Source organism: Gopherus flavomarginatus, chromosome 6 (genome assembly GCF_025201925.1).
Source record: "Gopherus flavomarginatus isolate rGopFla2 chromosome 6, rGopFla2.mat.asm, whole genome shotgun sequence".
Lineage (NCBI taxonomy): Eukaryota > Metazoa > Chordata > Testudines > Testudinidae > Gopherus > Gopherus flavomarginatus.
The window spans coordinates 33,389,186-33,410,687 of record NC_066622.1 but is presented as its reverse complement, the minus strand read 5'-3'; the positions used below and the strand labels follow the sequence as shown (position 1 = coordinate 33,410,687).

At 56.2% G+C, this 21,502-nt stretch overlaps 1 protein-coding gene across 1 annotated transcript; it reads left to right on the top strand.

Moving 5' to 3' along the window:
- Positions 1-4,961: 4,961 nt before the first annotated feature.
- On the top strand, positions 4,962-19,705 carry PYGM (glycogen phosphorylase, muscle associated). The gene is made up of 20 exons (XM_050958871.1): positions 4,962-5,372; positions 7,947-8,048; positions 8,190-8,268; positions 9,170-9,273; positions 9,656-9,787; positions 10,412-10,523; positions 10,890-10,972; positions 11,555-11,698; positions 11,929-12,021; positions 12,147-12,293; positions 12,741-12,904; positions 13,643-13,757; positions 14,413-14,514; positions 14,638-14,785; positions 15,253-15,311; positions 15,415-15,556; positions 16,147-16,354; positions 16,848-16,982; positions 17,482-17,548; positions 18,241-19,705. Exons 1-20 carry the CDS (start codon positions 5,130-5,132, stop codon positions 18,391-18,393), a joined length of 2,532 nt encoding a protein of 843 aa, XP_050814828.1. The 5' UTR covers positions 4,962-5,129; the 3' UTR covers positions 18,394-19,705.
- The last annotated feature ends 1,797 nt before the right edge of the window (positions 19,706-21,502 follow it).

Genomic DNA, 21,502 nt, shown 5'->3' with positions numbered 1-21,502 from the left:
AGAGTCATCAAAATTCTTATAGTTAGTACGGTATCAGGTTCGATGGTGGGCAGAAGTTCAGTCCCTTGGAGAGTACAGATACTGTATTTCAGTTCAGGTGGAAGTAGTCTTGATAGGTTGATTATATTGGGATGTTGTGTCCATGTGCTGGGTGCTGGTGTCATGGTTTCACTTACAGGTGGTTGTCTGTTGGTTGTTGCAGTAGGTTTCACTTTTTGTTTGTGTTGCTGGATGGCTCTCATCAATTTTTTTTAGATAGATGTTTTTGGTTTCCTGCATTATCTCCAGGTAGGTTTCCTGATTGTTTTCTTCCAGTTCATGGGAGCATGTGATGATTTCTTGTCTGAGCTGGTCTTCTCTGCAGTATGTAAGGTGCAGGAGATGGTTCCTCAGTTTTTCTGAGGAACAGATAAAATAATGGGGTGTGTGGGGATGGGTAGATTAGCTGATGGTGGTGTGTGGGTGGGGGTGAGTGTATTAGCTGATGGGGTGTGGGGGAGTATGAGGGGTTACATTTGGTGATGGGATTTGTGGGTGAGTGTCGGTGGGGGTTACATTAGCTGATGAGGGGTTGTGGGTGAGGATGGGTAGATTAGCTGATGGGATGTGGGGGTGAATGGGTGTGGAGGGGTGGGTACATTAGCTGACGGGGTGGAGGGTGGGGGGGTACATTAGCTGATGAGGTGAAGGGGGTTTGAGGGTGGGGGTGAGGAGGTACATTAGCTGATGGGGTGTGTGGGTGGAAAGTGTGGGGGTACATTAGCTGATGAGGTAAGGGGGGTGAGGGTAGAGGGTGAGGAAGTACATTAACTGATGGGGTATGTGGGTGAAGGGGGAATGAGGGGGTACATTAGCTGATGGGGTATGTGGGTGGGGGTGAAGGGGGCTGAGGGGGTACATTAGCTGATGGGGGTAGCGTGGGTGGAGAGTGTGGAGGTACATTAGCTGATGAGGTGAAGGGGGGCAAGGGGGTACATTAGCTGATAGGGTGTGGGGGGTGAGTAGCTCACATAAGCACGTGACACGCTCCGCTGTCCGCCTGTGACTGCCCATCAAGGACTTTACTGCCATGACCTTGACACGGGTCAAGTTACCGACCCAGCGGCTGCAGCGCCACACGCGCACTGCGGCATGTTCCCCGCAGGCGCTCGCTCGCGCCGGCAGGGGCCTGCCCAGTGCAGGGCATGCTGGGAGTTGTAGTCCTTGCCTAGCCTGCTGGGACCGAGATTTGCGCGGCTCCCTCTCTCTCTCTGCCCCGTACACACATTCTGGCTGCCTGCCCGCCCCACCCTGTCTGTGCCAAGCTATGAATGGCAGGTGCCATTCATAATCATTCACCCGCCTTTGCGTGCTCAGCTAGCCCAGCTGTGGAGCTGCAGCGTAGCTCTGTGCAAGGACTGGGAGAAGACCTGTGGGAGGCACATGGGGAGGTGTCAGCTGGGAAGGAGGTTGAGGAAATATTGTCATTCAGCAACTCTAGTGCCAAGGTGCTGAGAGCTGCTTACAAATGTCCCCTGGCCCTGGCTTTGATCCCTGGCTCGGGGAGGAGGGTGTCTAGTTGGTTAGAGTAGGGAGGGGCTGAGATTCAGGACTCCTGGGTTCTATTAGGTGCCCTGACAGGTAATGGTATGTAGTAGCTAGAGTGGGGCTGGGTGAATGGGTGATGGTCAGGTGACATGCCTGGCTTCAGTGGAGTGACATAGTGGGCCTAGCTGCTTCCTTCTTGTGCCTGCATTGAACCTGTGGGGCTGATACTGAGGCCCGGGCTACGCTAGCAATGGTTTAGACAAGGGTGATTTTTTTGTTTTCTAAGTGTCATTGCTATATTGGCAAAAGCCCTAGTGTAGAAGCAGCGACACTGGCAAAAGAGCGCCTGTGCTGGTAGAGCCTTGTTTCGCCTCAGCTCAATCCACCAAAGCACTCGTTTGCTCGTAGAAGCTACATCTCCACTAGGAAGGTTTGCTGTGATGGCTATACTGGTTTACATATATATAATATACACCTCCCCCTCCTTAGCTTTTGCCATAATGCTTTGAAGTGAAGTCTCAGTCATACTGCACTATTATGAAGGAGGAACTTGGTTCTGGCTGAGAAAAATACTGGTAACCTTGGAAAAGGGGAATATAAAAAGGGGGATCCGTAGTAAAGAAAGACCTTGATCTCCCGTCCTCCCCTTCTCAGTGCCGTGGGGACAGGATTGCAATACCATCTGTTCAAAAAAACCCAGCTCCCCAGTAATATGGTGTGGGAAGCTCACACACACTCCTTACGAATGTGTGCGTGTAAACTGACACACACATCCTCACACTCATGCATGCACATACACACTCATGGATGCACAAACACACAATACTCACACTTGCGCACAGCTTTGTGTGCACACAGAATAAGGATTTGAGAGTTGAGGCCCCTGAACTGCATGCCAGAAATAGAAATGAATATGACAGGGCAATCTTCCCTTGCCTGATCCTTTCTTAGAGGTGAGGGGAAAAATAGCACAAGGTTAGCACACTGCTCTTTTCATAACTCTGCTCTTCAGGGGAGGGGTTTTGCTCAATTGATTATTCATAAGGGGAGGGGCACACAGAGAAGGGGATCTGGGCCCTTTCAACTCTTGGGCAATGGTTCTAATCCAGACCCTGGGCGGGGGGACTGGCTGGCTTGGGGTGAGGGGAGAGGAGAAATCGGATATGGGGCCTTTTCCTACTAGGGGCTGCTGATTCCCATATGGCCCCAAGGTAGATAGTGATTGGTTCAGTGGGGGGGCAGGGAATGGGGTATGGGGTCTTTCCTTTATATAGGTCGCTGGCTCTGTTGCAGGCCCAAGGCAGGGCCCTGGCTGGATCAGGAATGAGAGTACAGGTGGACTCTTGAGTTTTCAATCATTTAAGTGTGCAATCATGGGTGCCAAGTGCACGCTGGGCTGCCAGTGTCGTGTTGTAATCCTGACAGTGGGATACTGTCCTGTCTAAGAGCCTGGCTCCCCTGCAGCGGGAACCAAGCAGCCCAGCCAGCCAGACTCACAATAGTGGAGGTCAAGCTCACACACTAAAAATAGCAGGGTGGCCATTGCAACTGCAGTGGAAACTTGCGCTAGCCACCTGAGCTCTGATCCAGTGGGGCCCAGCAGCCTGATATGCTGACCAAGCTGCAATGTCCACATGGCTATTTTCTGTGCACTAGCACAAGCCTGTTGGTCCAGGCTGGGCTGGTTGCTGCTTGCAGCAGTGTAGACATACCCTAAGTGACCAGGCAGGCACTCATCCTGTAATCTCCTCCTGCCCCCAGCATCAGGAGTTTGTGTGCATGGTGCTGTGAAATGGAGACAATTTGTACTCAGCACATGGGGTTTGGGGGCCCTTTCCTGGGGTTTGAACACTTTGTCAATAGGAAAACTAGGGCATAGAGAAGGGAAGTGCAGGGTTATGCAGGATGTACTTGGTAGGCTAGGGAGAGAACCCAGGCATCCTGCTTCCCAGCATTCTCTGCTCTAACCCACTAGACCCCACTCTCCTTCCAGAGCTGGGAATAGAACCCAGTAGTCCTGGCTCTTAGTCCCCTCCTTCTGTAACCATTTTAACAAAGTCCCCCCAGTAAAGCCATTTATTAAAAAAAACTAGAGACAACAACAAATAGATTAGTAATACAGTTATACAGTGATAAAAACATCAAGTCAGCCCCTATTGTCTGAGTGTCTAGGACACAAAATGTTTTGAGATTGCCAATGCTTCGGCTACATGGAATTCTTCCTCTATCATTTATTTGACTCCATCCTTAATCTAATTGCATCCTAGTCTAATTACATCTTATTGCTTTATGATTCTTTCCATTCATTCCCTTCTATTATTATTCTAATTTCTCCATAACATTCTCAGCCTGACTTCTTGCTGTTCCATTGCCTTCTGCTAACTGAATTACTCTGTGGTTCTTACCCACTAATTTTCATTGTTTTGGCTGCTAATTAATTTGAAAATCATTACACAACAGTAAAAATTAATATCCCAGCCACCAAGAGCAAAGTGATTCTGAGAGTATGTATGTTGCCCCTGCACTCTAAGCCTGAGTGTGGGCTGAGATTTGAACCGAAGGCCCCCTTCCATCTGCGCATAAATCAGTCAGATTTTGGTCACCAACCAATCAGAACCTGGGTTGTGGGGCCTGCTTGGAGGTGGGTCAGAACCTAAATTCTGCTGTGACTCCGGTCCAAGCCCTGTAATTTTGCAGTATGGCTGCTCATGTGCAGGATTGGAAACACCAGCTCCTATGTTCAGGAGCTAAGAAGGTGAGGGATGGAGAGAGAGAGATGCATGTAAGGGGATAGACTGAGGTTGTGTATGGCGATGAATACATAGAGAATTATATATGTAGCTAGCAACTTACAAGTCGTGTTCTGGGAGGGAATGTTAGCTGGCTAGAGGGTGAGTATGGGGATGGATACAGAGAGTGAGGGTTTCACAGACAGACAGATGAGTCTGGGGCTGGAGAGATTAGTTAAAGCACTGCTTAATATTTATTAGTCCATGTAATAACAATAGCAGGAGCCCTTTACCAGCACTTCCTACTGTTGTGATTAACCCCTTCTGTCCCTGTCGGTGCTAGCCCAATCGGGGGCCAAAGGCAGGAACATTTCCCCCCACACACACACACACTAATAATTAATAGGGGCCTCTCAAGCTGCTCAGAGCCCTAAGCAATTGTTTACTCTGCTTATGCCCAGCACGGGCTCTGCCCTCTGTTGTTTTCACCTCTACAACTCTTCAGCCAAGAGGGCCCCCAGCGAAGGTGGATTCCCAGAGAGGCGCGGGCGGGATCAGATGAATAATTGACAGGCCAAGGGGAGGAGCCTAATCAGCCAGGAGGCCGGGCGAGGGCCTCCCCTGCTCCCTCCGGCCTGGAGGAGGGGCTTATGAATAATGCACCAGTCTGGTTAGGTTAATAATACATGAGGGGCGGGGCTTAGGGCGTATTGCTGCAGCGAGCGGGCTGGGCAGAGCAGAGATCCCGGCTCCTTGGTGTCCCTCCTGGCAGCTCCTGCCCGCCCGGCTGCCTGGTGCCAGGGCCTGTGTCCCCCCGCGTGAAAGCCCCCGCTGTGCGCACAGACTAGCCAGGGCCCCGCCGGAGGCTGCAGGATGTCTCTACCGCTGTCGGATTATGAGAAAAGGAAGCAGATTAGCGTGCGGGGCCTCGCCGGGGTGGAGAATGTCTCCGACCTCAAGAAGAACTTCAACCGGCACCTGCACTTCACGCTGGTGAAGGATCGGAACGTGGCCACCCCCCGGGACTACTACTTCGCCCTGGCGCACACGGTGCGCGACCACCTGGTGGGCAGGTGGATCCGCACCCAGCAGTACTACTACGAGAAGGACCCCAAGGTGAGTGCACGCGGGACCGTTGGAGAAGGGCGCCCGGCCCCGGAGAAGGGGTACGGTGGAGTGGAGGGATGCCCATGGGCGCAGTGGAGAGGGGGTGCCGGGGGTGTGTGTGTAGGGCTAGGGGAGAGTGCACTGGGGTACTCTGGAGGGGAGGTACGGGCTGGCTGTGTGTTGGGGAGGTGGGAAGGATAACACCCAACAGCCGAACCAGGGGAAGGGCAACGGGGCACTGGGGAGGGTTTGCCAGGGGGCCCCGACCGGGAGAAAGATCTGGGCACAGCAGCAGCGCTACGTGAGAGATTCCAAGGGGCAGGGAATGTGAGGGGCAAATGTGAGGGGTTAGGCGGGAGCGGTGCCGGAAGGGTCAGAAGCAGGGGGGCACCCGGGCAAGGTCTGCAGCCAGCGGGACCACCAGGAAAAGGGCAGTGAGGCTGGAGAGGGGACAAAGTTCAGGGAAGTTGGGGCAGGGCATGTTTGGGGCAGGGGGGAGCAGACAGCAGAGGGGCTACCCAGGCAGGTCAGAGCTGCTGCTGGAAATAGTGGGGCCAGGGATGTCTGGATGTTGGACAGGCCCCTTGTTCTAGGGCGATGGGGACATGGGCAGTGGATGGCTCACAAATCAAAACTCCCCTCCCATATATGCGCCATCTCTAGCCTTCTCCTAACACCTGGGAGCCAGACTCAAGTGCTGGGATCCCCCCCTTGTGCCAGACCAGCTTGGCGCATGCTCCACAGAGGGTATAAATACCAGCTGGACTGTTGCCACCAGCTGCCCCAGAACCTTCAGCTCAGGGAGTAAAGGCCTGGGCTATTGGTACTGAAGGGCTTGGGATCAGACCCACAGGCTCATCCAGACCAGTACTCTCCTTCCCTGGCTCCCGTCAGGCCCATGCAGCCCAGTGCCTGGTGGTTCACAGGACAGCACCCCTGGCTAGTTGTGGAGGTCAGTGGGAACTGAGCAGAGCCAGTAGGCTTCTTTCCTTGGGACAAGGATGGGACCTGCCCCTCTCACCTGAGCGTCCTCAGTCCAAGACTGGAGTCCCATCCACTGGGCCAGCCTGCCACAGGGACAGTGTGCTCAGGGCCCGCTCTGTAGTGGGTGAGGAGGGCTGGGGGAAGGTACACCATTGTCACCATCTGAACCTGGTTTCTGCGTTCCCCCCCCCCCCCCCCGGAAGTTGGCAGAGGGAGGATGTAACTCATGGGGCGGTTCTTCCAGAGACCCAGATGCGACCCCAGACCCACTTGCCCTCCCACAGCCACTTCTGCTCCTGCCCTTCCCCCACTCCCTATGCTGCCCCTGCCCTTCCCCTCTCCCCCCACATCACCTGTAAGGCCTGTACTCGTTGCTCCCACTTAGGTTTTCTGTCCCCCATTTATCTTCACCACTCTTCCACAGTGTCCTCCTGTCCCATCACCCCTCGTTCTTTCCCAGGCCCCATGCCTCTCTGCGAGCGTCTTGGCCATGATTCACCCCTCCCAGCCATCCTCCCCCAATCCCTGGCTAGCCCCCAAGTCCTGGCTGTGTGTGAGCCAAGGAGTCAGCACAAACTGCCTCTCAGAGACCTGCACTGGGGGCTGAACACCTGGGCTGGGGAATCACAGTGGGGCTGTATGAGGGGATTGCAGGCCATTAAACCCCTTCCTGTTTGGGGCGGGGGCAACACAGAGGTAGCAGTGGCTGGACATTTGAGCCAGTATGGGTAGATATGAAGAGTTAGTGTTGCCGCCTGGCATGCTGGGAGATAGGGGGACCTGCAAGGGGGGAGCTAGGGTTGGGGGAGAGGTTTAGGATTAGAGGGCAGTAGGTTTGGGGGGAACACGTTTGAAGGATGAAGGAAACAGGACCAGCACCAGGGTGGGGGGGCTGTCTGGCTCAGGGGGGGCAGGAATGGGACAAGGGATCTTTCCCCGCTAAGGGCCCTAGCTGTGATCCAGCATGAGGGCAGGGGGACTGACTGGCTCAGGGGGGCAGACAGTGGTACATGGGGTCTCTCACCAGAAGTGACAGGTAGTAGGGGAGGAATCCCAGCTCTTAAGACCCCTGGTTCTGATCCTATCTCAGCATCCTGGGAGAGGACAGAGTCTGGATAAATTTAGCCCAGCCTGACATTTGCTGTTGACTTTTGCCATTTAATCTGGGAAGGAGCCTGTGTCAGCCCATGGGGTGGGGGACTGGTGCAGGGGGCCTGGGACACTGGATAGGGGGAGTGGCTGCATACCCAAGATGGATGCTCACCCACCCTCCCCCAAAGGTTAGCTGGGCAATGAGTGCCTTTGAATGGCCTGTTGTATTCAGCAGCAGGGGCTGGATCTATGGGCCCCAGTGTCCAGCCACATGGGCACACACCCCACCTTCCCCCTCTGCCCTCCATAGAGTGTCCTGCCCAAGCAGGGTGGCAAATGGGATATGGAGTATTTCTCCTGTAGGGGACGCCTACTCCAATCCAGCCTCGGGGTGGGGGGACCAGTGTTAGTGGGCCAGGGAACGGGGCATGGAGCCTGTTTCCTGGGGGTGGGGCTGATGGACTCCCCAACCCTCCCCCTCCCCGTCTCTGCCCCGTCTCTCTGCAGCGCATCTATTACCTGTCGCTGGAGTTCTATATGGGCCGCACCCTGCAGAACACCATGGTGAACCTGGGGCTGCAGAACGCCTGCGACGAGGCCACCTACCAGGTACCCCAGCGCCAGGGGGGAGGTAGGGGGATCAGGGAGGAGAGGGGGTGGAGCAGGGAGAGGCAGTTACAGGGGGGGATGGGTTGGACAAGAAGGGGCTGGCTACTCTTCCCTAACTCCCCCTTTTTCCTTCTCCCACAGCTGGGCCTGGACATGGAGGAGCTGCAGGAGATCGAGGAGGACGCTGGGCTGGGGAACGGGGGCTTGGGGCGCCTGGCAGGTGAGGGGAGCCAGCTTGGCAGTTACGGAACCCGACTGCCCTGTTTGCCCAGGGCCAGGAGAGCTCCCCCAACACACACCCAGCCCCCCGAAACACACCCAGCTCCCCAATACTCCCCCCCAACACACACCCAGCCTCCCGACACTCCCCACCCCATACAAAACAACCTCTGACGTTGCCCCCACAGACACACACCCAGCACCCCAATGGTCCCCCCAGACAAAACTTCTGACACACAGCTCCCGACCCTTCCCCACAGACACACACCCAGCCCCCAACACTGCTCCCCAAACACACACATGGTCCCCGACAGTACCTCCTGAGACAGAACAACCTCCAACGCTGACCCCTCACAGACACACACAAAGCCTCCTGACACTGTCACCCCAGACATAATCACCCCAACACTGCCCCCTTACAGACACACACCCAGCCCCCCAACACTGCCCCCCTGACACACACCCAGCACCCTGGCTCCCCAAGACAACACCCGACACTGCCTACCCAGACACACACCCAGCCTCCCTGACACTGTCCCCTGACACTGTCCCCCAAGACCCATGGCTCTGCCCAGAAGTGGAGGAAGAAAGGAATCCAAGGGCCCCATTCAGCATCTGCACCCACGTGAGCACCTGCCCCAGGCACCATGCAAAGCAACCCACCCCCATCACTGTGACCCCACTACCTGACCCCTCCCTCACTCTCATCACAGTCATTCCACGCCTGCCCCCTCCTCCATTTCCCACCCCATCACTGTGACCCCACTGCCTTTCCCTCTTCCACATCTCCTCTACCAGCCCCCCATCTCTATCTATTTTCCTGCCCCCCTGGCCTGGCTGTTACTGCGTTACCCCTTGATCTGGCTGTAATGCCCAACCCCTGCCCCCCTTTTCCCCCTCAGCCTGTTTCCTTGACTCCATGGCCACCCTGGGACTGGCTGCCTACGGCTACGGCATCCGCTATGAGTTTGGCATCTTCAACCAGAAGATCTCTGGGGGCTGGCAGGTGGGTCGCACCCCCCACGATGCGGGGGAGGGGGGGGCTGGGATGTGGGCTCCTTTCCCCCAGGGGAGCAGACAGGGCACTGTGGGGATGGGATGTGTGTTGGGGGACTAGATGTGTATCTGAGGGGGGGCAGTGTCGAGTAGGAAGGTCCACGATTTGCCACCAGTTTGGGGCAGGAGAGGCCTGGCAGAGAGGTTGCCCAGGGGCCAGAGTGGGGTGCTCTGGGTGGGGAGGCAGCAGGTGCTGGGTGGCGCAGGTGATCGTAGCAGGAGATGGGGTATTGGGTAGGTGGGACACCCTGAGTGTGTGTGTGAAGGGATCCCGGGGTGGGGCAGGGAGCAGGATGGCACTAACCCCTCCTCCTCCTGCCCTCCCTCTGCAGGTGGAGGAGGCTGATGATTGGCTGCGCTATGGCAACCCCTGGGAGAAGGCCCGGCCCGAGTACATGATCCCAGTACACTTCTATGGGCATGTGGACCATGGGCCCGATGGCACCAAGTGGGTCGACACGCAGGTGAGTCCGGGAGGCCTGAGTGAGTGGTAAGTGTGCATTTGCACAAGAGAGGCTGTGAGTGTATCTACGTGAGGGCCTGGCAGCCATGCATGTACCCCTGCATAAGAGGGTGGTGATTGTACGCCCTTGGGTGTGCGGGGGTGTTGGTGCACAAGCCGTATGCATGGGGGAGAGGTGCATTCACAGGCCTTTGCACATGATAGTGTGAGTGTGTAGGTATGCCTGAGTGGGTGCGTTTGCAAGTGCACAAGTGGGCATTTCCATGCAAGTGTGAGATCCCTGTGCACTAGTGGCCGGTGCGTGCTCACATGTACCTTTGCACAAGTGCCTCCATGCACGTGCGATTGCCCAGAAGCACAGGTCCATTGCATGAGTCTGTCAGCACGCTCAGCAGCCTGGGAATATGTGTGCAGGGAGCCAGGATACCTGGGTCATCTCCCTGATTCGCTGGGGATTCAGTTACCTTGTTTGTTCTTTAGTTTCCCCACCAGTAAAAAGGGGGAGGGGAGAGTATTATGGGATGCGAGGTCAAAAGGCCTTCTGGGAAAGGTTGGGGTTAGGCTCTCTGCTCTTCATGCTCATTGGGGTGCTGTGGCTGGCACTAACCCTGCTGTCCTTTGTCAGGTGATCCTGGCTCTTCCCTATGATACACCTGTACCTGGTTACCGCAACAACACTGTCAACACCATGCGCCTCTGGTCCGCCCGGGCCCCCAACGAGTTCAACCTCAAGGACTGTGAGTGAAGGGGGGGCCCTCAGGCCGGGCAAGGGTCTGTCTCTCTGCTGGATTCATCGCACCAGCCAAGGGCCAGGTGTCAGACCCCCTCTGCTGAGCAGGGCTGGGAGACAGCTACTGGTAACCGGGGATGGGGGTTCAGTAGGAGGCAGCCTCCCCTCCCCTGCTGACCGCAAAGCCCCACCATGAAGGATTCCTGTATAAACAGCCCCTTCCAGGCCCCACCCTGGAGCGGGCTCCAGAGCTGCTGTATAAAGGATCCCTGTACAAAAAGCCCCTGCACCCTACCCCAGAGGTGGCTGCACCTCAGCACCTGGCAAGGGATCCTGTGTGAACTAAGGCCCCATTCTCTCTTTTCCCCCTCAGTTAACGTTGGTGGTTACATCCAAGCTGTGCTGGACAGGAACTTGGCCGAGAACATTTCTCGAGTGCTGTACCCCAATGACAACGTGAGTAGCCCCCCACCCACTCCAGTGCTCTGTGTCCACTGTAGGGTTTCCTGGGGGGAGCCTGTTAGACCTAGGGTATGGATTATACATTTTGTGTATGGTGGTGGGGTGTTCTGCTTCCACACCCAGCCCCTGGTTCCAGCAGCAGGGATAGGGTCCAGGGGGTCAGATGGGTCTAAATCTCACTAGCCAGGAGGGTTCACCTTTGGGCAAAACTGGGATTTCCCTCTGTCTGCAGATCCCTGCCCTCATGATATGTCCCAAATGTTACTCCCTTCAAGGTCTCTGCAGCCATGTGGGAGTGTGAGACACCTCCTGTCTACTGCTTGGGGAGGCTGGGAGTTGGGACTCCTGGGTTTCATCCCCTGCTCTGGGAGGGGAGGGGATGCAGTGGTTACAGCAGGGAGCCTGGACTCTTGAGTTACATTCCCAGGTCTGCCACTACTTTCCCTATGCTGTGAGCAGGGGCTGCAGAGAGCCCATGCTGCATCTGAAGCCACTAGTTCATTCTGTGGTTGGGATTGTACAGGCCTGGAGTGGGTTGGTGAATGCCCCATCCTCACCTGCCCCTCCTCTCTGCAGTTTTTTGAAGGTAAGGAGCTGCGTCTGAAGCAGGAGTACTTCACGGTGGCAGCCACCCTGCAGGACATCATCCGCCGCTTCAAATCCTCCAAGTTCGGCAGCCGGGACCCCGTCCGCACCTCCTTTGATGCCTTCCCTGACAAGGTACCGGCCTCTCCCAGCAGGGGGCGCTGTAGGGAGCAAGTCAGGAGCACTGGCTGTGCAGGGAGCTCCCAACTACTCCAGCCTGGGCCTCTCCCAGCAGGGGGCGCTGTGGGGAGGTGGGCAGAAGCTGGCTTTGGGGGGAGCTCCCAGCTACTCCAGCCCTGGTCTCTCACAGATAAGCTCATGCATCCTCTGTCATTGGTGGTCTGAGTTCTTCCCCTCTCCTGTAGGTCGCTATCCAGCTGAACGACACTCACCCCTCCCTGGCCATCCCTGAGCTCATGAGGGTGCTGGTTGATATCGAGAAACTGGACTGGGACAAGGTAAGGGGTGTGTGTAGTAGGGAGTGGGTGTCATCATTTTTCTGTTGAACAGCCCCCATGTCCCACCCAGAGGTTGCTGCATCTCAGGCTGTGCTGGGGATCCTCACGTGCTGTGTCTCTCCCAGGCCTGGGACATCACGGTGCGGACCTGTGCCTACACCAACCACACGGTGCTGCCTGAGGCTCTGGAGCGCTGGCCCGTCCATCTCCTGGAAACCCTCCTGCCCCGGCATCTGGAGATCATCTATGAAATTAACCAGAGATTCCTTGATGTAAGCTCCACCCCCAGGAAGGGCTGGGGTTAATGCAGTGGAGAAGTCCCTTTCCCTCCATACGTGGCAGGAACTGGAATGTGTTAGTCTAGGGCTCTTGGGTTCTGTCCCCAGCTCTGGGAGCGGAATGGGGTCTAGTGGTTTAAAGCTGGGAGGTGCTGTCAGGACTCTAGGGTCTCCGCCCTGGCTCTGCAGCTGATTCACACATGCTGTTGCTGGGGTGAGGGTGGGGAACCAAATTTGAGGTGCGTGGCTTGGAACGGAACCACGGGCATTTGGGATTGCCTCCCACTGGGGGGCAGCGTGGGTGCTGAGGGGATGAGTGTCCTGGGGCTAGGACAGTGGGGACCCCCCATTTTCCTCCTGGGGGGGCTCAGTTGCAGAGCTGCTCTCTGAGGGTGCCTGCTCCATCCTGACTCTGCCATTCCCTTCCCCCGCCCCCCCTAGAAAGTCAATGCCATGTTCCCTGGAGACTTGGACCGGCTGCGGCGCATGTCCTTGGTGGAGGAGGGCAGCATCAAGAGGATCAATATGGCGCACCTGTGTATCGTGGGCTCCCATGCCATCAACGGGGTCGCCCGCATCCACTCCGACATCATCAAGAAATCTGTGTATGTGCCCCTCCCCCTGCCATGCTCTGCCCCCTCACTGTCCTTACACTCCCTTGCACCTCACTGTCCATCACTCCCCTGTTACTCCCATTCCTTCTCTTCCCGTTCATTCCTTTCCTCTTTCGTCTGCACGGCTCGTTTCCATCTTGCATTTTTTCCCATTTCATTCTTCCCTCTTCTCTCGTTCCTTTGATTTTCTCCCCCCCTTTCCCTTTTTCATTCATTCTCTTAATTCCTTATCTTTATCTTCTCTTGATCCTTCCGATTTCATTGTCTCTTACTCTCTTTTTCATTCATTCGCTTCTTTCTGTTCTGTTCCTGTTTTCCATTCGCTTTATCCTTCTTTTCCCGTTTGTTCCCTTATTTTTTTCTCCACTTTTGCCCCTCTGTATTTTCCTGTTTCATTCATTCTTTTCCCTCTTTTTCTGTTTGTTTCTCAGACCTTCATTTTTTACTAATTCATTTCTCTTTTTGTTCGTTTAGTCTCTTCTTTCCTCTTTCGTTCTCTTCCCTTCATTTCCCCTGATTCATTCACTCTCCTCTTTATCCTTTCTTTCCCTTCTTTTCTCTATCATCGATTCTTGTGTTTGTTCTCTCACCCATTCTGCCTTTCTCTTCCCTCTCCTTTGCCCTCTAGTTTGTTTTTAGTCCTGCTTTGATTCTTTCCCTCCTTGGTCCTCTCATTCATTTATTTCCTGTTTTGTTCCCCTTCTCTCCCCCCTTCCCCCGCCCCCCCAGCTTCAAGGATTTCTATGAGTTTGAGCCGCACAAATTCCAGAACAAAACCAATGGGATCACACCTCGGCGCTGGCTGGTTCTGTGCAACCCAGGGCTGGCTGAGGTCATTGCTGAGGTGAGTGCAGTGAGGGGGGAGCCTGCGGAGTCCCTGCAGGAAGGATCCTAGGTGGTGATATGCAGGGGGTTGGGTTGGAGGATGCAAAAGGCAGACAAATAAGTGCGGGATCTTTGGGGGGCACCATTCAGTGATTGTGGGGTTGACAGACAGGGAGGGGAGAGTTGGGGGGCAGGCTGCCATGTGAAGATGTGGGCTCTGTGTGGTATGGGGATGCTAGATACAGACAGGCATTGGGGGGCAGGCTGCCATTCAGGGATTGGGGGCTCTATGGGGTGGGGCATGCTAGATATAGACAGGTGTTGGGAGGCAGTTTGCCATGCAGGGATGGGGATTCAGTGAGGTGGGGGATGCTAGATACAGACAGGCGTTGGGGGGGTTGGCTGCCATGCAGGGATGGAGGGCTCTGTGGGGTGGGGGATGCTAGATATAGACAGGCATTGGGGGGCAGGCTGCCATGCAGGGATGGAGGGCTCTATGGGGTGGGGGATGCTAGATATAGACAGGCATTGGGAGGGCAGGCTGCCATGCAGGGATGTGGGGGCATTCATAGGTTGGACCCCTCTCCTCTGCCTTGCCCCTGGAAGGGCAGAACGAGGGGGTGTCTGCCTACTCTCCTGTGCCAGGTCTGGCTCTGACCCTTCTCTTTCCCCAGCGTATTGGGGACGAATACATCTCTAACCTTGACCATCTGAAAAAGCTTCTGGCCTACGTGGATGATGAGGGATTTATCCGGGACGTTGCCAAAATTAAACAGGTACCGGGGTAGGGAAATGAGATCCAGGGCCTCTCCCCTCTAGGGGGCGCCAGCTGTGATCTGGCCCCAGGGCAGGGGATGGGATGGAAGGCCTAGGTTACCATCTCTGCTCTCCCACGCCAGGAGAACAAGCTGAAGTTTGCTGCCTATCTGGAGAAGGAGTACAAGGTGAAGATCAACCCGAACTCCCTCTTCGACGTGCAGGTGAAAAGGATCCATGAGTACAAGAGGCAACTGCTCAACTGCCTCCACGTCATCACCCTCTACAACCGTGAGTGCTGACCCCCAGCCACATGCCACAGTGAGAGGGAGAACCCAGGTGTCCTGACTGCCAGCCCCCCTGCTCTAACTACTAGTATCCACTCACCTCTTCGGTGGCGCTGTCAGTGACCGGGACATGGGCAGCCATGCCTAGAGTTGGAACAGGAGTCAGGCCCAGGGGCTGCAGCAGGAGTCAGTAGCCTGGAATCGGAGCTGAGGTCAGGACTGGGTATTCTGGAATGGGGCAAGACAGGGGCAGGGCCTGGGCAAGGCACGGGTTATCACTGCCAGTGGGAAAGGCTTTGAGCAGCTGCTGCACTGCTGCTGGCTGTCAGAGCTGGTCTGCTGACTCTTCCCAGCTATGAGGCCAACCTCCAGGCCAGCTGTGCTCACTGGGTGGCCAGGGATTGGCCAGCTGCTAGCCCTGCTCCCTGGCACACTGGCCCTGACCCTGTGTCTCTTCCTGTCCCCCTGCAGGGATCAAGAAGGAGCCCAACCAGCATTTTGTGCCACGCACTGTCATGATCGGCGGCAAGGTGAGACCTAGGGGCCAAGGTCCACTGCTGTCGGTGCTGCTGTCCCTTGGTGGGAGGCGAGGGTGGGGGTTAAACGGCAGTCTCACCCTCCATCCCCCCACAGGCCGCCCCTGGCTACCACATGGCCAAGATGATCATTAAGCTGGTCACGGCAATCGGGGACGTCATCAACAATGACCCCGTCATCGGCGACCGCCTCAAGATGATCTTCTTGGAAAACTACCGTGTCTCCCTGGCTGAGAAGGGTAGGGAGGCTGTGACCTCTGACCCTGCTGTCCACCCCACAAACCTGCCACCACTGCCCCAGATCAGGCTAAGGGCCATCTACCCCACATGGCAATTTCTGCCACCCCTGGTGGGAAAATAGAAGGGTCAGAAGGTCCCTAAAAGTTGGGGGAGGGCCATTGGCACCCGAAGGGTGGCTCCACCCCCCATGCTGCCTCTTCTCCTTGAGGCCTGTCCCCCGTACTGTCGCTTCCCCCGAGACCTGCCCCTTCGCTGCCTCTTACCCCCCCCCACAAGACCACACCCCCTGCTCACTCGTCTCTACCCCTCACCCCCCGTTGCTCGCCCTAACGGCTGGTAAAAAGTGGGGGGGCCTGGCACTCCTGTTTCCCACCCTAGATCAGGCCAATGGGGCTGTCTGCTCCTTGCAGATTCCTCTGACCTCCATCCCTTCCACTCCGGTTCAGGGCTGGGTTTAGCCCACATGGCAGCTTCTGACCCACATTACTTACCCCCAAACCCCCTGCAATTGCCCTGGATCAGGCAAATGGGCCCCACATGGCGACCTCTGACCTCCCACCCCAGCCCGCTGATCCCGTCTCTCCCACAGTGATCCCAGCGGCCGACCTGTCGGAGCAGATCTCCACGGCCGGCACAGAGGCCTCGGGCACTGGCAACATGAAGTTCATGCTGAACGGGGCGCTGACCATTGGCACCATGGACGGTGCCAACGTGGAGATGGCAGAGGAGGCGGGCGAGGAGAACTTATTCATCTTTGGCATGCGGGTGGAAGACGTGGAAGAGATGGACAGGAAAGGGTGCGGGCCAGACCCCTGCCCCCCCCTCATGCAGGGAACCCCTCTGTCAGGCCTCCCTCCCATGCCTTCTTCCCCGCTGCTGGATTCCTGCTCCACTTTCTCCACCCCCGCCCGACCTAGCTGCCAGAATCTTGTCCTCCATTGCCTGGATCTCCTACCCATGGTGCCCCCTAACCCAGTGCCAGATTCGCACCCATCACCTGCTGCCAGGACCCTCCCAACACTGCCTGCCTCCCCTCCTACTAGGATCCCTTCCCAGTTTCTCCCCCACCTGGGTTCCTCACACTGTTTGGCTGCTCTCCTGTTGGGATCCTGCCCCCATTCCCTCAGCATACCTTCCTCATGCCGCTGGGGTCCCTCTTGGGGGCTGGTGGGGCAGGGGGCTTGGGGAGTCCTCTGGGTGCTTCTGGTTTGGGGGGAGCCCCTGAGGCCACGCTGGGTTGGGGTGGAGCCATGATCCTGAGGTAACTTGCCCCCCTTCACCTCCCTCCAGCTACTGTGCCAAGGGCTATTATGACCGCATCCCAGAGCTCAGACAGGTGATTGACCAGCTGAGCAGCGGCTTCTTCTCCCCCAAACAGCCCCAGCTCTTCAAGGACATTGTCAACATGCTGATGAACAATGACAGGTGGGAGGAGGCACTGGGGAGAGGGAATAAGGGACAGAGGCAACATGCCTGGTGTGGGATGGAGGAAGGGGGCTCTATCCAGTGCTTAATTTGTAAGGAAAGAGGTGCTGGGGCTCAAGAAATTTTTTCACTTTTATAACTGACCTGCCTAGCCCAGCCCAAAGGTGCCGGGGCTAGGAACTGCCCAGCCCAGAGGTGCTGGGGCTCATCCCTGGCACAAATTAAGCACTGGTTCTATCCCCAGCTCTGGGAGGGAAGGGGCGTCTAGTGGATTATGGGAAGTGGAGCTGGGAGCCAGGACTCCTGGGTTCTGTTCCCACGAGTGCACCCATAGTGAAGGGCAGCTGAGGCATTGGGGGAAGGGTTTCCCCAGAGCTTTGGGTGTCTGCTGCTGGCTATGTTCTTGGGAGAGGCTCCGGGTGTCGATCCTGTCTGTGGGCAGCAGGTGGCAGCATGCACAAGGACCCCTGATACCCTCTTGCTTCCCTTCCCTCTCCAGGTTCAAAGTGTTTGCAGATTATGAAGCCTACATCAAATGCCAGGAGAATGTCAGCGCCCTCTACAAGGTGAGTGTGCACCCTAGTGGCCTCCCTGGGGTACTGCACCCAGCACTGGGAGGGGAGTGGGGTCTAGTGGGTTAGAGTGACTGGGACAGGCTGTCAGGCAGGACTCCTGGGTTCTATTTCCTGGGCGTCCTAGCTCAGTTCCAGGCCCCTCAATCCCAGAGAAACACTGACCAGCTCAGATGAGAGCTGCAGCCCTGCAGGGGGCTGGAAAGGGGGCAAGATGAAACTTCATAGGGAGAAATGGAAAGATCAAAAACCCATCAAGCTCAACCCTGTGGTGTCCTGACGGCCAGGGGATGAGAACCAGGCACAATGCTAGAGGTATGTAAAGGGGAGCTCAGGTGGGGCTGCGATGTCTGTGTCTGTCTGTTGTCTACTCACCTTTATTTCAAGGTGTTCAAATTTTATGTAAGTCAGTGGTAGTCACTTGGATTCACCCATCCATCCCTGTACATGTTTTTTACCTATCCATCCATCCCCGCGCTCACCCCTCATCTGCAGACACTCATCTATCCATAACCACTCCTCTATCTAGCCATCCCCTCCACCTCCATTCATGCTGTCCCTCTATCCATCCCCACACACGGCCGGCCTGCCCATTGACACTCACCCAGCCATCCCATCTGGCTTCCCCATCCCCATCCCCCAGCAGTCCATGTGTGATTGCCACTGACCTGCGTCTCTCTCCCCAGAACACCAAGGAATGGACCAAGAAGGTTATTAAAAACATCGCCAACTCGGGCAAGTTCTCCAGTGACCGCACCATCGCACAGTACGCCCGTGAGATCTGGGGCGTCGAGCCCATCCACCACAAAATCCCTGCGCCTGATGATCCCCGTGAATAGCCCCCCGAGGCCTGCCTGACCCTGCCCCCCCATCACCAACTAAGCGCCACCGGGTGCCAGCAAACAGACACTGTGCTGGCTTCCCCCAGATGCTCAGCATGTCCCACATTGTGTCTGGGGACCTTCCCGTCCTCTCTGTGTGAGGGATCTCCCCTGCACCCTGCCCAGGGAGAACTGGCCACTACTTAGTGCCTCTGCCTAGCTGAGAATAAGCAGAGGGACATTGGGATTCCTGTCCCTTATCTCTCCCCCCACCCCAATTCCATGGGGTTGGGGGATGAAGAAACCCAGAGAAAAGGGATGTGGGGGGTTAACTTCCCCCTCCCTGCCCCCCCATAACATGCTATTTATTTAAAGGTGAGAAATTCCCCCTCTTCTACCCCCAAGTGGGTTGGGTGGGGAGTTATAACACCTAGCTATGTTTTGGGGCACACCCGTTCTGTAGGTTAAAATTCCATGGTCCCCTATCTACTAACAAGGCAGAAAGTGTGTCAGTTCCCTGGGGGGGGAGCGGAGGTGTGGGAGTTGTCCTTCGCAGGCCCCCAGCACTGTGACCCTCTTCCTAGCGCACCATCTTTGCATCCCGCTCCACCCTACCCCTTAGAGTGTGATTATCCAGGGTGGGGTGCCCTGCCTCTGCTAACCTGATGTGGTTTTAAATTTGGGGGAATCAGTCCCTAACCACTGCTGACTTTGAAAATAAACAGAATCACTCCCTCCCCCACCCCCATCCTGGCTTACATCTCTGTCCATACATCTGTCCTCCTGCCCTGCATTTCCCCACTAGGCGGTCTCAGTGCCTGGTGCTAACCCCCATATAGCCTATTGCTACCACTTGGAGCATTGTGTGTGTTTGTTTGTTTTTTTTCCTTCCTGGTTTGTGGGAAGCCAGTGGGTGTGAGTGCCAGGACTCCTAGGTTCCATCCCTATTGCTGTACCTCAGTGAATACGGTTCACCTGGGCCATGAGACTCCTATCCCACAGCCAATCGAACCCAGAATACGTCCTGTCACATACTTGCTGGCTGTTCAGGGAGCATTTATGTTATTTTTAGGGGTCCTTTCTAACTTATGGCAGGGAACCTGTGCAAATACCCCATGACTTTCAACTCTTAATGTGGGGCAGGTGCAATGGAACAGGCTGGGGACTTGTTGCTAATTTTAATGATGGCCCCATACGTGTGTGTCTCAGCCACTGCCCGGACTGGGCTGGGAGCCCTAGGAGCTGTGGCGTATGCTGCTCTATCCTCCACTTTCCCCAGCTGTGTTGGTTCTGGGGCTGTGAGCCAGCAGTAAAGGTGACACTTAACATACTCTGGCTGTGTTGCTTTTTTTCCCCCTCGTGGTTCTCCCCTCCCCAACCTCACCCAGAAACTGGGGTCTTGCCCCCAACCCTGCACCTGTCCATGCGTGGTGCCTCCTGAGTTCTGTCTGGCTCTGGGAGGCCAGTGGGGGTTAGGGAGATGGGAGAGTGCGTGAACCCCCTCCCCCGCCCACCGAGGCCACAGCAGCTGCTCATTACCACCCAGGGACGGGGAATTGGTGCTAAAAATAGCTCCCCCAACACAAACACCGGAGCGGTGGGGGAGGAGATTTCTAATGGCAGGAGGGAGTGGGGTTCTAGGGGGTTAGAGAAGGGGACTGGGTGCTAGGACTCCTGGGTTTTATCTCCAGTTTTCAGGGGGGCTTGGTGCCAGGACTCCTGGGTTCCTTGGTTTATGGTATTCTTGTAAATCATGAATGTAAAGGATTGTTCTTTTTTTATCACAGCTCCAGTAGCATCCCCCTAGCACTACTCCTCCCCCCCCAGGGGTGAGCAAGCTGGCAGGCACTGACACCCCCCTCCCTTCAGGCAGCAGGCGCTGCACTTACCATAATTGGTTCCAAGGCTGCTGGGAGCCGCAGTGATTAATTGGCATCTCAGCGGGGCAGTGAGCCCACAGAGATACACACAACCAGCCAGCGGCCCTCCCACCCACCCAGCAAGTGTGTGTATGTGTGTGCACATACATATGTACAGAGCCAGTGTGTGCACATGCACACCCACTCAGCCAGCATGTGTGCGCGCACACACACACAGCCACTGTGTGGACACACACAGAACTCCTGAACACTCTTGTACTCATGCTCTGCCAGCTCACGCTCAGTTGGCTCCTGTGCATGTGCACACTCACACCCACTGATCTGGTGCACACAGAAAAACACACGCTTGTACGCATGTTCTGCCAGGTTAAGCAGCAATTCCTGATGTGCACAGAAGGGGGTGCCAGAGAGCAACAGAATAACTAACAGTGACCCCACATGACCTCTCCCTGCAAGGCTGGGACCCAAAGGGGCTTGGCCCCATTTACAAAGGGGAACTCAGCCATTGGCTTGCCCAAGATCTCACAGATGCCTGAGAATAGATCCCAGGAGTCCTTGCTCCCAGCCCCTGTCCTAACCAGTAGACCCCACTCCTTTGCCAGAGCTGGGGATAGAACCCATTGTACATAATCCATCCATCCCCCCAACCAGTCAACAATGCCCCCCAGTCCGCTCTTCTGTACTGGAAAAAGGCCTGGGGCTTAACAAATGCCTCCACTGCACAGATGGGGCTACAACCCCCTAGCAAGCATGGTGGCGCTGCCCCCCACTTCCATGTGCCGGGGGTGGGGCTTCAGGATCTTAGGACAGCCCCGCACACCCACCAATGCACTGAGGTTGCACCTGCTCTTCCAGGTTAGTGAGTAAGCAAGTTTTGACTCTTGGGGAGACATGCACCCAATCCAGAGGGGGGATGGGAAAGGGGTTGGGGTGCAGTGGTGGGGCAGGCAGGAGGGAGGAGAGGGTGTTCCCCACCCTGCCCTAGAGTTTAGGACTGTTTGCCAACTAGAGAAATGCGCATGGCATTTCTGTTCAACCGCAGACCACTTCCCCCCCACCCAGCCTGCTCCACCCTGTCCGGCAAGGTGCCCCAGCAAAGGGGCGGAGACTGTTCTCCATGATCACTGCTGGGCGCTAAAAAGGGGTTCAGAGGCTGACAATCTGGGCCTGAAAGGAGGAGGGGTTCATGATGATGCAGCTGGCTGGGCCTGAGGGGGAGAGGGTGACACTGAGACTCCTTGGGCTGG

Coding starts and splice junctions, on each gene's coding strand:
- PYGM (XM_050958871.1), top strand. CDS start 5,130: ATGTCTCTACCGCTGTCGGATTATGAGAAAAGGAAGCAGATTAGCGTG. Junction 16,355..16,847: donor GAAGAGATGGACAGGAAAGG/GTGCGGGCCAGA, acceptor ACCTCCCTCCAG/CTACTGTGCCAAGGGCTATT. Junction 17,549..18,240: donor ATGTCAGCGCCCTCTACAAG/GTGAGTGTGCAC, acceptor CTCTCTCCCCAG/AACACCAAGGAATGGACCAA.